At 42.0% G+C, this 14,749-nt stretch overlaps 1 protein-coding gene across 2 annotated transcripts in view; it reads left to right on the forward strand.

Annotated features, from left to right (window-relative positions):
- Positions 1 to 11,961, forward strand: part of SLC7A8 (solute carrier family 7 member 8) — a 35,394-nt gene extending 23,433 nt beyond the window's left edge. For both annotated transcript variants that reach the window (XM_075276705.1, XM_075276706.1), the window contains 8 exons: positions 5,207 to 5,332; positions 6,386 to 6,539; positions 9,214 to 9,337; positions 9,506 to 9,609; positions 9,896 to 9,992; positions 10,090 to 10,239; positions 10,470 to 10,647; positions 10,782 to 11,961. In XM_075276705.1, the coding sequence (XP_075132806.1) occupies positions 5,207 to 5,332; positions 6,386 to 6,539; positions 9,214 to 9,337; positions 9,506 to 9,609; positions 9,896 to 9,992; positions 10,090 to 10,239; positions 10,470 to 10,647; positions 10,782 to 10,930 (1,082 nt within the window). In that variant the 3' untranslated portion in view covers positions 10,931 to 11,961. The remainder of the gene's footprint in view (positions 1 to 5,206; positions 5,333 to 6,385; positions 6,540 to 9,213; positions 9,338 to 9,505; positions 9,610 to 9,895; positions 9,993 to 10,089; positions 10,240 to 10,469; positions 10,648 to 10,781) is intronic.
- The last annotated feature ends 2,788 nt before the right edge of the window (positions 11,962 to 14,749 follow it).

Here is a 14,749-nt window from a genome sequence, read left to right on the forward strand (position 1 = left end):
CAGCGCTGCCAAAATTGATTGAGGTATAAAAAATAACAAAACAGTTATACTCACCTTCCCATACCTCTATCTGGTTCCTCTTCTGTCCTCTTACAGTCTCCCGAGTGACGCCATGTGTCTCAAGCCACAGCTGAGGCCTGTGTTTGGGCCTCAGTGGTCATATGGGGCGCATCGACATTATGACACTCTATAATCAGATGACATCTAGAATATGTTATATCTATATTCTGTGAGGTAAACACAACCTATTGTTCCTGTTAGTAGCTATATTAGGGTCCATTCACACGGAGGAAAATGGCGCTGGATTTGGTGCTGAATTTCAGCGCTGAAAAAAAAGCCTCCCATTGACTTAAATGGGTTCCTTTTTCTGAAAAAGGAACCCATTGAAGTCAATGGGAGGCCTTTTTGTGAATACACCCTTAGACTAACGAAATGCCGAATATGAAATGATGCTTATAGGTGCTGTAAATATCCATGTACGCATGAGCTTAGGCTGCTTTTATGGGGGATATGAAAAACAGATGTACACTCTAGTGCATTTCCAAATTTGTTCCATGTTCCATCCATTTTTGATCCATGTGTTGTCTGTTTTTTGCTGGGGGGGGTTTCTGTCCGCAAAAACAGATGCTGTCTACTTTATTTTTCAGTGTAATTTTGTAATGAATCTGAAAAATGGATGAAACAAAGTCATCACGCCGATAATGTCTGTCTGCTGTCCACGCATTCATTATAATAGGTCTATGTATTGTCTGTTTTTTTCACAGAAAAATCACTAGTGTGAAAAACAGATCAACTTTTTTTTGTTTAATTTTCTATACTTTTTACATCACTGGGTCTGGACACACAGATCTCATCTGTTTTTTTTCCATGGACCCATAGCCTTTCACTGGTGTGATGTATCCATGATGTATTAGCATCAATGAAAAAAAGGACATGCTTTCTGATGTCTGAATAAACACATTGAAATGAATGGGTGCGTACCTCATATGAGGACGTATGAATAAGACATTTAAGGCCTTGGACATGTGACTACACACCAGTAAAAAATTTTGTACGTTTTTGCTTGTTTTGATGAGGCATTTGGAGAGCGATGGATGATAGACGTGTAACTGGTTGAGTGCTGTCAGCTCAGAATAGAATCATAAATTGTGAGTCATATAAAGAAATCTAGTTGCAGATTGCCATTGGCATATGTTATACAGTTGTGTCCACCATACGTCGTATAAAAACTGTACAAATGTCTTACCCACTATTCACTACAATGCTGCATATTCATTTACACTGAACTGTGTTCTAATGTAGTACATTTAGGGGTCTTTAGATTGAGCACATAGATACAATATCTATGTTTAAAGGTACATAAGCAAATAATAGTATACAATAGGCTTGCAGACTTGGATAATGTTCCCATAAAGAAGCCCTGTATGTTTGGACAGTAAATAACAGGATGACGATTCCTGTATCCAACAAAGGATATGAGTGAGATGGTGATGGGGGAAGGGTTGTGCTGCAACCACCCCCAACCCTGCTCTGTTTATCAGTCTCTGCACATAGTACTCCATACACACCCTTCATACATGTTATCGAATAGTAACTGAGTCCTTCTAATTCATATAATACTCATTATCTGTGCATTTTCTCATAGTTCATCATTCATTATCTTAATGTCCCAGGACATGTTGTTGGGTGTAGACATGAGAGAACGGTTTATGGCTTCCATATGGTTTTTGCTTTTCTCCTTTTTGCCCTTCTACATCATGCACAGACCTGACACCTAGGAAGTGTCCTTGCTCATTTCAGTTTCCCTTGCGTCATTGGTGGCGTGTCCGACTTGCCTCTACATAAGCACTGGAAATGGGCCATGGCTGATTAGTAAGATGGCGAGATGCCACCTCTTCTCTGCAGCTGATCGAAAAGATTTAGGACTTCATATTTAGTGTTTCATTTACGGTTATATATACTGTGTGTCAGACCTGAGCTCTTAGGAAACTGCACAGAATGATGTATTCAGATCAATACGTGTATCTGATCCAATTCCTCTGGGGCTATGCGGTATACTACAGAATACTTTTATATGCAGCTAACCAGTATGTATGTCATCGTGTGCTTTGTCGCAATACGGTAACCAGGGTATCTATACGAAGGTTGCACAATATTTGGCCCAAGGATTACATTACATTATAAATATAGAGCACATTCAGTTCTGAATGAAATGAGTGTTATTTATATTCAGCTTCTTTCCAATACACTTAAGTGTATTCTGGAACCCTGAGCAAGGCTTCAAATACAGGGTGATATAACAAATTACATTCTTACACTTAGCAACCTTGCATCATGTTATAGCAGAGGCATTGCAGGCAGTTAGGTGAAATGCAGCATGGCAGGTTAAGCTTGATTTATTGCTGCCACTGAGGCTGAGGTAGTAGCCTTAGATTAAAGGGTTATCCAAGATGAGAAAACATGGCTGCTTTCTTTCAGAAAGCACTCAATTTCCTCGAGGATAGAAAGAGGATCAAATATACGTATGATATGCCAAACCTCTATCCCTGCCCACACCCCCTTTGACTCCAGTATCATGCCCCTTTGTGGCCCCCACGCAATATAATGTCCCATTGCGTCCCCTACACAATTATACATTGTCCAGTGGCCCCACATAGAAAAATGCCTCAATTTTTGGCCCCCACACAATTTCCCCATGTGGCTCCTGCACAGTAGAATGGCTCCCTTGTGGACCGCACACAATAGCATGCCTCCCTTATGGCTCACGCATTGTAGTATGCCCTTCTTGTAGCTCCTACACAGTAGCATGTTCCCCTTGTGGCCCACACATTAAGATGCAAGAAAAAAAAACAAATACTTAACTCCTTATTCTCTTAAGAGTCTATTCCAGTCTCCACTGCTGGCAGCTTTGGAGCAGATATAGTTGAAGTCGGGAGAGCAGGAAAGCTGTTGGAAGGCATAGTCACATGACTTTGCCTTCTATCAGCCTTCTTGCTGTTTCGACCTCAACTATATCTACTCCAAAGCTGCCAGCAGTGGAGACTGGAATAGACTCTTAAGAGAATAAGCATTTAAGTATTTGGTTTTTTTAATATGACCATGCTACAGCTCAGTCCCATTCATTGGAATGGGCCTGAACTATAACATAGCTATTAGAGATGTGCGAACACTATTCGAAACAGCCGTTTCGAATAGCACGCTCCCATAGAAATGAATGGAAGCGGCGGGCATGCAAACTTTGCCAGCGGCCGGCCGCTTAACCCCCAGCGTGCCGGCTATGTCCATTCATTTCTATGGGAGCGTGCTATTCAAAATGACTGTTTCAAATAGTGTTCGCTCATCTCTAATAGCTATATAACAAACAATATGATGTCACTGCCTGAGAAGAGGAAGTGGAGCTGTTTCTGAAAAATGCAGCCATGTTTCATAGTCCAGGATAACTCCATTAAGTGGTTGCAGTGCTACCAAAATAAGAACCTGGCTCTTACCTTCTGCTGGATCTCTTCATATTACTCTTGAGAAATTGAACGCATAGAGCAGGGATTCCCGACCGGGGTGCCATGGCACAATCAGAATGAGAAATGGCTGCATGACTCTTTTTAAAGAGGACCTTTCACGTCCTCATAAACATGCGGTTTAATTCAGCTTTCCTTTCTGTGTCCTCGCTGATGCCATTACCGTAGCTCTTCAGTGTCAGAAGGGCGTTTCTAACAGTTTGCAGGAACGCCCCTCCTTACAGTAGTGTCTATTGCGCTGTACTGTGAGATGGGGCGTTCCTTACCGCCTAGCGATGACACTGAGCATTGAGGAATGCCCCAAGTACTATCAGGAGTAGGGGAGGCGTTCCTCATCACCAATGGAGGACATTGTTAGTTGTCAGTGGGTCACTGGGGAACATTATTAGTTGTCAAGGGTCCACTTGGGACATTATCACTTGCCTGGAGGCCATGGGGGTCCAATATTGGGTGTCTGGGGGCCACTGGGGAAGATTATGTGGTGTCTGGGGGGCCAATGGAGAACATTATTAGGTTCTAGGTGACACTGAGAGAAATTATTACTGGCCTAGGGGCCACTGAGGACATTATTATTTGTCTGAGGGTCACGGGGGAAATTATTACTTGCCTAGGTGCTACTGAACAATATACCCATTGGGGAGTATTACTATTTACCTGTGAATCAGTAAAGAGCATTATTAGGTGTCTGGGGGTCAGTGGAGAGCATTATTAGGTTGTGGGAGCCACTGAGAAGCATTATTATGTATGTCATGGCCATTAGGGAACATATACTGCGTGATGGGCCACTGGGGAGCATGATACTATATAGGGTCACTAAGGGAGCTGAAAAAAGGAGGATCAAGCATGTTGAAATCCATCTGCCCTATACTTCTCTTTTATGACTTCTATGGACTTCTGATGGGGGAGAGTCATGTGTCCCCATATATATTAAATATAGTAGTAGATTTGACATTTTGATGACCATCTAAGGCCCGGTTCACATCTGCGTTCGGGTTCCCGTTCGGGGTGTCCCCAACCTATCTGCATAAAAAAACGGTTACTTAAGGAAACCCGCGGACCCTATAGACTATAATGGAATCCGTGTGGTTTACAGAGCGAAAAGTGTTGCTTGCAGGACTTTTCTCTCCGCATATTTCATGCGGATAGGGGAACGAAATGACGCGAACACAGATGTGAACCAAGCCTAATATGTGTGGCCAACTTATACAGGTATTCTGACTTCATTTTTAAGATGAAACATAACAAAACATTACTCACTTCTCCCTGGTCCACCATTTCTAGCAGCAGGTCCGGTGTTCTGTTTACAGACCCCCATAACAACCACTGCTTGGCAAAAGAAGTTAGATTTCAGTAAAGTCCTGCAAAAAGACACCATGAATTCTCACAATTTCACCATATTCCTGGATTAGTTAATTTCGTGGGAAATCTCATTCCGAGCCATTAATATGTGGTTTCCATGTGTACTATACATTTACTGCATCAGTGCTGTATACTTTGGCCGCAAAGTCAAACTCATTCATCATGTGCCTGTCCTCACTCAGGACTCGCTAATGTAGATAAATAAAGCTTAGTTTTAGCTTTGTTGGTGTGGCTCTGAGTAAATGTTGCACTAAAATACAGTACTGGTAAATAAAGCTATTATAGAAGTAATACCAGGAATAGCCTCTAACTAGGTTTGTGTTTTTCTTAAGTGCTGCTCACCTGGGTGAACTGTGCCAGTGTACGATGGGCCACCCGAGTTCAAGACATATTTACAGCTGGAAAGCTGCTTGCATTGGGTCTTATTATAATTATGGGGATTGTCCAGATCTGCAAAGGTAAGGGTGTTTATTATTCACATATTTATATATAGTATGAGAAATATCTAGATTCAGGTATAATATATATCTTTAAAGGGAACCTGTCAACAGCTAAGGAGACATTTCCTTAAAGGAATTTTATCATTGGGAAAACTCATTTATAAGTAGGCATATATTTGCATAGCATTTAGAAAGGCTATTCCAGAAATACCTTTTGTTTGTTAATCCTCACATCTGTTTTTTAATTAGCCCAATTACTGAATTATCTTTATTGATATGCTAATTAGCCAGCAAGGAGCACCGGAAGTTCACTGAGCACTGTCTGCTGTGTGTTCACAGGGGGAGGCTGCTGCTGCTGACTGATAAGCCCTCCTGCTGTCACCTCCCAGCTTCCTTATGGTTTAGTGTCCCATGTTTTCCCAGGGTTCTCTTAACATAAGATTTTAATACTTACCGAGACATGGGTTTGCAGTAGTTTTTTCAGACTCAACTCTGATGCTCCCGAGCACATACGCAGCAAAACTGAAGTGCACTTGACTTTATCAGAGAAATGATAATCTACCCGTTGGAGTGAACAGACATGCTAAAGGTAATCTTACTTTAGCCGTCTAAACCACTGGTGCATAAGGACATCCTAGTCGTTTATTGTCCCCAATCCTGCTAACAGATTCTCTTTAAGGGTTAATGTTGTACAGAACCATAATGCGGCACTCATTGATTCCAATTTCTACCTCTTTATGTCTTTGATTTGATATCAAGAGTTCATATAAATCTGACAGAAAATAAATGCAATGTTCCATCAGATACCATGTTATGTAGGTATTCTCTTCTAGAAGCCTTCCTTCTATGAAAGATATCTTAGCGATATGGTAGCATATTGCAACACAGAATGCCTGGATGGCACTGCCTATGGTACGTAGGGTCTTACAAAAGTATGTAGTACGTACAGAGTTCATTCACAGACATGCCAGTTGCTATATTAGGAATAAAGGTTCAGATGGAAGAACAGTTTATTAGCTATTTTCTGTTTGCAATGTGCTTATTCTTACCATGGTGCCTGTTTTACATCAGGAGAGTATTTCTGGCTGGAACCAAAGAATGCTTTTGAGAATTTCCAGGAACCAGACATTGGCCTCATTGCACTGGCATTCCTTCAAGGATCTTTTGCATATGGTGGCTGGAACTTTCTTAACTATGTCACAGAAGAGCTGGTGAATCCCTACAAGTAAGAATTGCAAGCAGTGCCAACTACTGGTACTGGTACTACTACAATGTCATTTAAAAGATACATTACTGAAATGGTATGGAACATATCTTGTATTTCTTCCTGATGGCCCGGGTCTCTATTCCTTTTGTATGAATTAATTCTGGTTTGCCTATAGTCACAGGCTATGCTGTTAGGTTTCAAGAAAACCATGCATTGATCTATAGGGAGCTGTGGTGTTTTTGTACTTTCCTCTTTTTCCATGGATGAGGTCTTATTTGCATATTCCTTTCCAAGAATTCTTAGCTGGGCATGCATGGTCTAATAAGTTGCTGTACACCTCACAGTGGTGTCTGTTTAATGAGGCATAGTACTTCTTCTGACCTATTGTATTTCTTTCAAATGACAAGGTATATATTAGCCTTGAATAGTGGTGATCAACCCACCAGATAATGGGATCATGCGGGTCTCAGATGTATCCAGGGGCGTAACTACCGCCATAGCAGCAGGGGCAGTTGCCACAGGGCCCGGGACATTAGGGGCCCGGCGACAGCCACCACCGCTGCTATCATTATACTCAGGGGTCTTTGCAGACCCCCGAGTATAATGATCAGCGGACCGGGAGAGGTAAGGGAACGTAACAGACACTGTTACTTACCTCTCCACGATCCTGCCAGGCCTCCTTCCTTCTTGTCTGACATCTCTGACATCACATGAACCCGGCCTGCTTCCCGGGTCATGTGACGTCCGACGTCATAGAACAAGGACGGCAGCGGAGAAGACAGCGTAGGAGCTGGGGACAGGTAAGAAACAGTAATTTTTTATGTTTTTATTCCCCTGGGTGTCCAATTATTATACTCTGGGGTCTGAAAAGACCCCAGAGTATAATAATTGTTTATGGGTGTCCACTATGGGCTATAATACTGTGTGGAAGGGCCACTATGGGGGATAATACTGTGTGCAGGGGCCACTAATGGACATAATACCGTGTGCAGGGGCCACTAATGGACATAATACCATGTGCAGGGGCCACTAATGGACATAATACCATGTGCAGGGCTTACTAAGGGACATAATAGAGTGCGGAGGAGGGGGTCGGTCAAGGTCTTCGGGGGGGGGATGTCAAAAGTTCACCACGGGGCCCCGCCTAGTTATGCCACTGGATGTATCCAGTGTCTTTCCACTATTGAAGTGGGCAGACAGTGAGTTGACATTTTCCTCCACATAGACTAAAGTGCAGACTAAATACTTGCCCATTTGGAATACAGCCACTATGTAGTCTGCAACCACATGTCCCTCCTATAAGGTTCTGCCTAATGACCCATATGAACATGATTCCCTTATCCCATGTTGATCATCTTGGTACATCTCCTGGGCTACAGTGCCTAATGTGAGGTGGCAGCATCACGGAGCGATGCTGCCACCTGCTGGCTAAATTTATTACCCTCCCTCTAAAAGAGAAGATAGATCATTCTAAAATTTGCTGTGCCGATTGCTCCACAGAAGGATGGAAGCAGACCTCTCATTTCCCTTCACTGGCCAAGCAAAACCAACTTTAAATAAAGTACCTTTATTAAAGGGGCTCTATCAGCAAAATCATGCTGATAGAGCCCCACATATGCGTGAATAGCCTTTAAAAAGTCTATTCAGGCCACTGTAAATGTTATATTAAACTACCCCCCAGTTTTAAAATAAAACCCTAAAAAAGAATGTGCTCTACTTACCCATCGTGCACTGTGGCCGGGCATTCAGGGTGTGTCTTCATCTTCATCCACGCCTCCTCTTCCTCCGATATCCTCCGGTCCCGTCCTCCTCCGGCGCTCGCAAACTGACACTGATATAAAAAAAAAATGGCCTGGGCTTTAGCTTGCGGCTTCTACTGCGCAGGCGCCCAGGCCATTTTTTTTTTATCAATGTCAGCTCGTGAGCGCCGGAGGAGGACGGGACCGGAGGAAGAAGAGGTGTGGAGGAAGAAGATGGCGCACCCTGAATGCCCGCCCAGCGTGCACGATGCGTAAGTAGATAACATTCTTTTTTAGGGTTTTATTTTAAAACTGGGGGGTAGTTTAATATAACATTTACAGTGCCTGAATAGCCTTTTTAAAGGCTATTCACGCATATGTGGGGTTCTATCAGCATGATTTTGCTGATAGAGCCCCTTTAAGCTGAATGTCAGTCTAGTTAATGCAGCAATAGGAGGTTAGATCGCACAAAACTTGACTTATGCAAGATATAATATAGGATATATATATTTGTACTGGTGATTTTTTAAAAAAAACTTTTCTTTATTTTATTTAAAAATTTTTTTTTACCATTTCTGAAATCTTAAGACCAGTAATGCTTACTTCTTTAGTTTACTGACATCTGGTTCATGTTAGTAACAATGTAACTTGGAAGTAAGCACATTTCATTATCTTTGCTACAGTAAATCCACATGTACATGAGACATGATCATGTCACATGTGTGCCACGGGTTACTATGCAAAGTGAAGTAGTCTGTACATGTTACATGACACCGCTCTGCATTTACTTTTGATGAGAGTAACCTGTTCATACCATTATTTATAGCATTTCTATAATAAGATCTCTGTACAGATCCATGAACATTTTGGATTTGGTCACATTCATTAAACGATAACATGTGTAGGTCTCCCTCTAGTGGCAAGACCTGGCTAATTATTCTATCTTTCACCAGGAACCTCCCACGTGCCATATTCATCTCTATTCCACTTGTCACCTTTGTTTATGTTTTTGCAAACATTGCCTATGTGACAGCTATGTCCCCTCAAGAGCTACTGGCTTCCAATGCCGTGGCTGTGGTGAGTACTACTACATCAGTTTATTTTTTTCATAAACTGAATATGTACATATGGCGTCATGTTACATTCATGTATGTCACATGTTGTGAAGTTAAACTTGTAACATATATGTTATATCTATATGTTATATATATCTCAATTAATTCTTGTCATGTTATTTTTACTCAGACATTTGGTGAAAAATTGCTAGGTGTCATGGCCTGGATAATGCCAATATCTGTTGCTCTTTCCACATTTGGAGGTGTCAATGGATCTCTATTTACTTCTTCCAGGTAAGAGTTATGATGTATACATATCCTTACATCCCATAAAACAGTATCCCATTTTTATAATGGTTTGAGCATTGCATTTTTAAAGAACTGTGGCCAAAAAGCCTTAAAGGGAACGGTACTGTTGATGGCCTATCCGTAGGATTGGTGATCAGTATCTAATCATTGGAGGTTTGACACCCCAGATGCCCGTCGATCAGTTTTTTGAGCAGACTGCAGCGTTCAACTAAGCCCTGCGGCTTTTTCATAGTCACATAAACTGCTTTAATATAATTCCCTTCCGTTACAGGTTATTTTTTGCTGGGGCAAGAGAGGGTCATCTACCAAGTGTCTTGGCCATGATACATATCAACCGATGCACTCCAATTCCAGCACTTCTTTTCACGGTAGGACCCCAGTTTTTTTTACCTGTTCTCTTCTCCAACTTCTGCAGCATATACACTTACTCCAATATGCCATTTTCTCATGTCTTTCTCCCAACAGTGCCTCTCAACTCTACTCATGTTGGTAACTAGTGACATGTATACTCTGATCAATTATGTCGGCTTCATTAACTATCTGTTCTACGGTGTTACTGTGGCTGGACAGATTGTCTTGAGATGGAAGAAGCCAGACATCCCTCGGCCAATTAAGGTTTGTGGAACTGACTAAGTTTTTATAGCTATAGCAATGTTCTCTCAAGGAAAGGGGTAATTTGGGGTATTTGGAAACCACAGCTACACTGCCAGCTTCTAAAGCTGGTCATATTTTTTTGCATGTGGAGAAATGTCGTGAGAAGCAGCAGAGACATTTAGAGAAGCAGAAAGAAAAGGAAGAGAAGCAGTGGCTTGATTTGTTGTAATACTTTCTTATTTTTACCACAGGTTAACCTAATTTTTCCAGTGATCTACCTCCTCTTCTGGGCCTTTTTGCTTGTCTTCAGCTTGTGGTCTGAACCGGTTGTCTGTGGAATAGGCCTAGCCATCATGCTTACTGGAGTTCCTGTGTACTTCCTTGGTGTCCATTGGCAAAACAAGCCCCAGTGCTTTAATAACTTTGTTGGTGAGCACTCAATACGTGCAATCTACGTGCAATAATAGCATCTAAATCCTAAGTGTTAAAGATAGAATTTGACTTAGACATAGATTTCTTGTGTTATAGAGTAATTGTCTGTTTTGTGTTCTCCCCTTCTCCAGATGCAATGACGCGTGCAGGGCAGAAGCTATGTGTGGTGGTTTATCCTCAGATGGACAACAAGGATGAAGATGTCAGCGAGGAGACAAAAGAGCAGAGAGCTCCAATATACAAGCCAGGGTCTGAAGCAGAAGATGGTGCTCATGCCTGAGCTTCTTTATTCCTCCACTCCAATCCCACTACCCTTATAAACCCATGCTGTCAGGATCACACTGTTCAGCCCTGCAGAGATAGACGAACGTGTGTGTATTTGTGAATGTTTATGTGTGCGTGCGCCTCGGTGTGCGCATAGACTATGCTGGTTATTATATTTCCTGTCTCCATTGCCCTCAGGTAATAGTGGTGTCCCAGGGTAAAATCACTCAGATTGAAGTTAGTGCTACGTATTTGTCTGTTTTACTTAGACATGCCATTGTGCATTGTTTCTCTGTAGCTCTATCTCTGCTGTACTGTGGAACTGTTATTTTTCACCACTACATACAGTGTCCTTAATACTATACTAGTATTCCTGATGGGCAGCAGAAGGAAATGCAGCACTGCTGTCTGGTGACCTTATGTCTATGCATTTTACGTGAGAGAAAATCTAAGTTGTGTGTTTGTCATGATCCCCAGCAAAATACACCTAAAGCTTAAAATAATAGGTTGCTCTTCATGATGGGCCACAGTGGACTTTATGTATGGCAGATCGAGGTACCTGAAAAGCTTGTTGACCAACCACCTACACACTCTTTCCATGACTCTGCTCCTTAAAACTGAACATTTCATATGGCATCACCAAAATAACATTCAGTGCTGAATGAAGGTTTACACCTGACAATCATGAGACGTGCGCAAAAATGACTCCTTGGACTTTCTGCAGCCCACATGTGGACTTCATAGCCCATGCAACTGGTGCAAAAGAAATCCATGTTCTACAGTGTGGTCTCGGATTCTCCTCTCCCTGACGTTCCAGGACACACCACTCCTTGTTTCGATTTTAGACTGCGGTTAACCATAGCCCCTTGAGGGCACTCCAGTCTCTTTCTACCCTAATGTCCTATTTACACTCCAGGAGGTCTGGGTAAATATTTGCCAGGTGTTTTAATTCTCCAGAATACTCTACATGTTTTATATATATATATTTTTTATTTAGGATCTATTGTCTCTGAATGTAATAAAATGGATCTTGTGCCTTTTTGGTGATGATGGCTGTATGTGTGAAGTAATGTGCTTTCATGTTGGTAAATGTGAAAATAAGGACACACAGTATTATTATTCCTATGACAAATTCTTGTCACGTAAAAAGTGCAGAAAATAGTTGGGCAGCAGATATATGTCATGCGCATGGGGCAACTACCAGCCAATATGCTCATGAATCCTTTTATTCCTTTTGGATCTAATCTCAATTTAGGGCCCCTTCACGCGGCGTAAGCGCTTGTCTCATTCCGAGCCGTAGACGCGAGCGCTTCTAAACATTTCCCATTCACTTCAATGGGAGCGCTCGTAAAGCCGGCTTTACGCGCACTCCCATTGAAGTGAATGGGAAGTGTTTAGAAGCGCTCGCGTCTACGGCTCGGAATGAGACAAGCGCTTACGCCGTGTGAAGGGGCCCTCAGAGGTCAATGCACCACTATAGGCAGTAGCAAAGATATGTGAACGAAACCTTGGTGAGGCCACAACCTTATAACAAAGTGCATACAACTGATTCATTTTTAGATTGACTCTATCTAGAAAGAAACATTTTATGTCATCATTCTAATAAACCTTATTCTATGTGACCTTATATCCTTTGATGACAAAAGAACCAGACATTTTAAAATCCAACATACCTGCCTCTTCTTTCAACAATTTTCAAAGGAAGGTCAGAAGGATGGTTGGCCATTTTCGCCAAAATGGACTGTTTCAGCAGACAGTCTTCAAATGTGTATGGCCATAGTTTTATAAAATAACTTACATGCACAAAGGCTATTTCATTCTTAGAGTATCTGAATGCTTGGGTATAATAGTATTATAAGGGAATTGCTAATTGTGCAATTCCCCAGTGGCTGCTGAAACTATGAAGGAAGAGAATGACAGAGACAGTGAGTCCTAAACTTGACCCAGCCCCTGTCCCTGCCTACTTGCCTCAGCTACCCTAGGTGGTGGCAGGGTAACTGGGCAACAGTCCCTTACTGAGTGTTACTCAGAACAGGACAAGACAAACAACACAGAAGCAGAGTCAGCAAGCCGAGGTCAAACCAGAGAGACAAACAGTACCACATCGAAATCCAAAAAAGTAGTAACAAGGAAAGCCAAAGGTCAGAAGTCATTAATATTGTAATACAATAGCAAAGAGAGCCACTTAGCAAGGACAGAGTTACAATAGCCTTCAAAAAAATGTGGGCTGATGACCTGTTTATTGGAAGTCGAGAACCCGCCTCAGACTTGATTGGCAGATAGGCTGTCAATCACAAAAGTAAGGCTAAGACTATTAGCGGAGTAGAGGGAAACCAAGGTGAAGGAAATGGGTGTGGTAGAAAGTCAATTACAGATATGAGGGAATAGGACAGTGTTTCCTAAGCGCAACAAGAAGCTAAAGCAAGGAATCATAACTGAACACACCTCCTCCACCTCAGTGTGGCACAGAGACCCAAACAAGCAGAGATGTTACAAGTAGAGATGAGCGAACAGTAAAATGTGCGAGATTCGATATTCGTTTCGAGTAGCCCCTCAATATTCGACTACTCGAATCGAATATCGAACCCTATTATACCCTATGGGGGGAAAATGCTCGTTTCAGGGGTAGGCAACATTCGATCAAATTATACTTACCAAGTCCACGAGTGAGGGTCGGGCTGGATCCTACGAGAAGTCTTCTCCTTGCAGCGTCCCCGCGGCACCTTCCGGCTCTGAATTCACTCTGACAGGCATCGGGCCTGGGTAGAGCCGACTGCGCATGCCTGCACTACAAGCGGACATGCGCAGACGGCTCTGCCCAGGCCCGATGCCTGGCAGAGTGAATTCAGAGCTGGAAGACGCCGCAGGGAAGCTGCACGGAGAAGACTTCTAAAGGTAGGAGAAGAACCAGCGTTGATTGGCCGACTGTATAGCATTCGGCCAATCAATGCTGGTTCTGCATCAAACTTTTCTATTCGAATAGCGAGTGGTACTCGATCGAGTACGAGTATTTTGAATACCGTAGTATTCGATTGAATACCTACTCGATCGAATACTACTCGCTCGAATACTACTCGCTGATCTCTAGTTACAAGTATTTAGCAAAAATGTAGACATTGTTTTGCACTACGCATATTTTTACTGCACAATAGCTGTATTTGTGTTGTTGATATTTTACTATGTATTGGAGCTCAATCTTATTTACATATATCCTTTACAGTTTCTATTTTTTTACTCATTTACTTCATTTGCTGCATTTACTGCTTCAAGTTGCTTGTACATTTCTGTTTGTTGCCCTTGGAAATAGACAGTAGTTTAGGTCCACCCCACTGTAAGTCATGTACCATCACCCTTTGTCTCCTACTGTATATCTGTTATCTCTATGTATCTTATGCACTCGTACAATTTACTTCTCTCTGTGAACAGAAAATAAGAAGATTTCTGAATGTAGTCTTAGATGAAAAAAAGACAAAAAGAATCATTACAAGATAGGTAAGTTTCATAGCTAAGTTAGGTTGAAAATGACGTATGTCCAGAAGTTCAGTAAGATGATTTACATGAAGAAGTCTGTAACATTTTATTTAGACTTTGATGTTTTTTAGGTGGAATTTCCTTAAGGGGTCCTACAGTACATAAGCCCCTGAGGCAGAAACTGAGATAGGTTACAGATTTCTAATAGATACCTCATATATCTGATCTTCCAATTCCAGGTTATACAGTAAAAGGGGAAGGTAATGATAGTAGCAGATCTCAACTAGTGATATCAGAACACCACTTCCTGTACTGTTGGTACCGTATTCTTATACATCTACCCAACCCCCTTAAGGTCCAGTGA

Source organism: Leptodactylus fuscus, chromosome 1, assembly GCF_031893055.1.
Source record: "Leptodactylus fuscus isolate aLepFus1 chromosome 1, aLepFus1.hap2, whole genome shotgun sequence".
NCBI lineage: Eukaryota > Metazoa > Chordata > Amphibia > Anura > Leptodactylidae > Leptodactylus > Leptodactylus fuscus.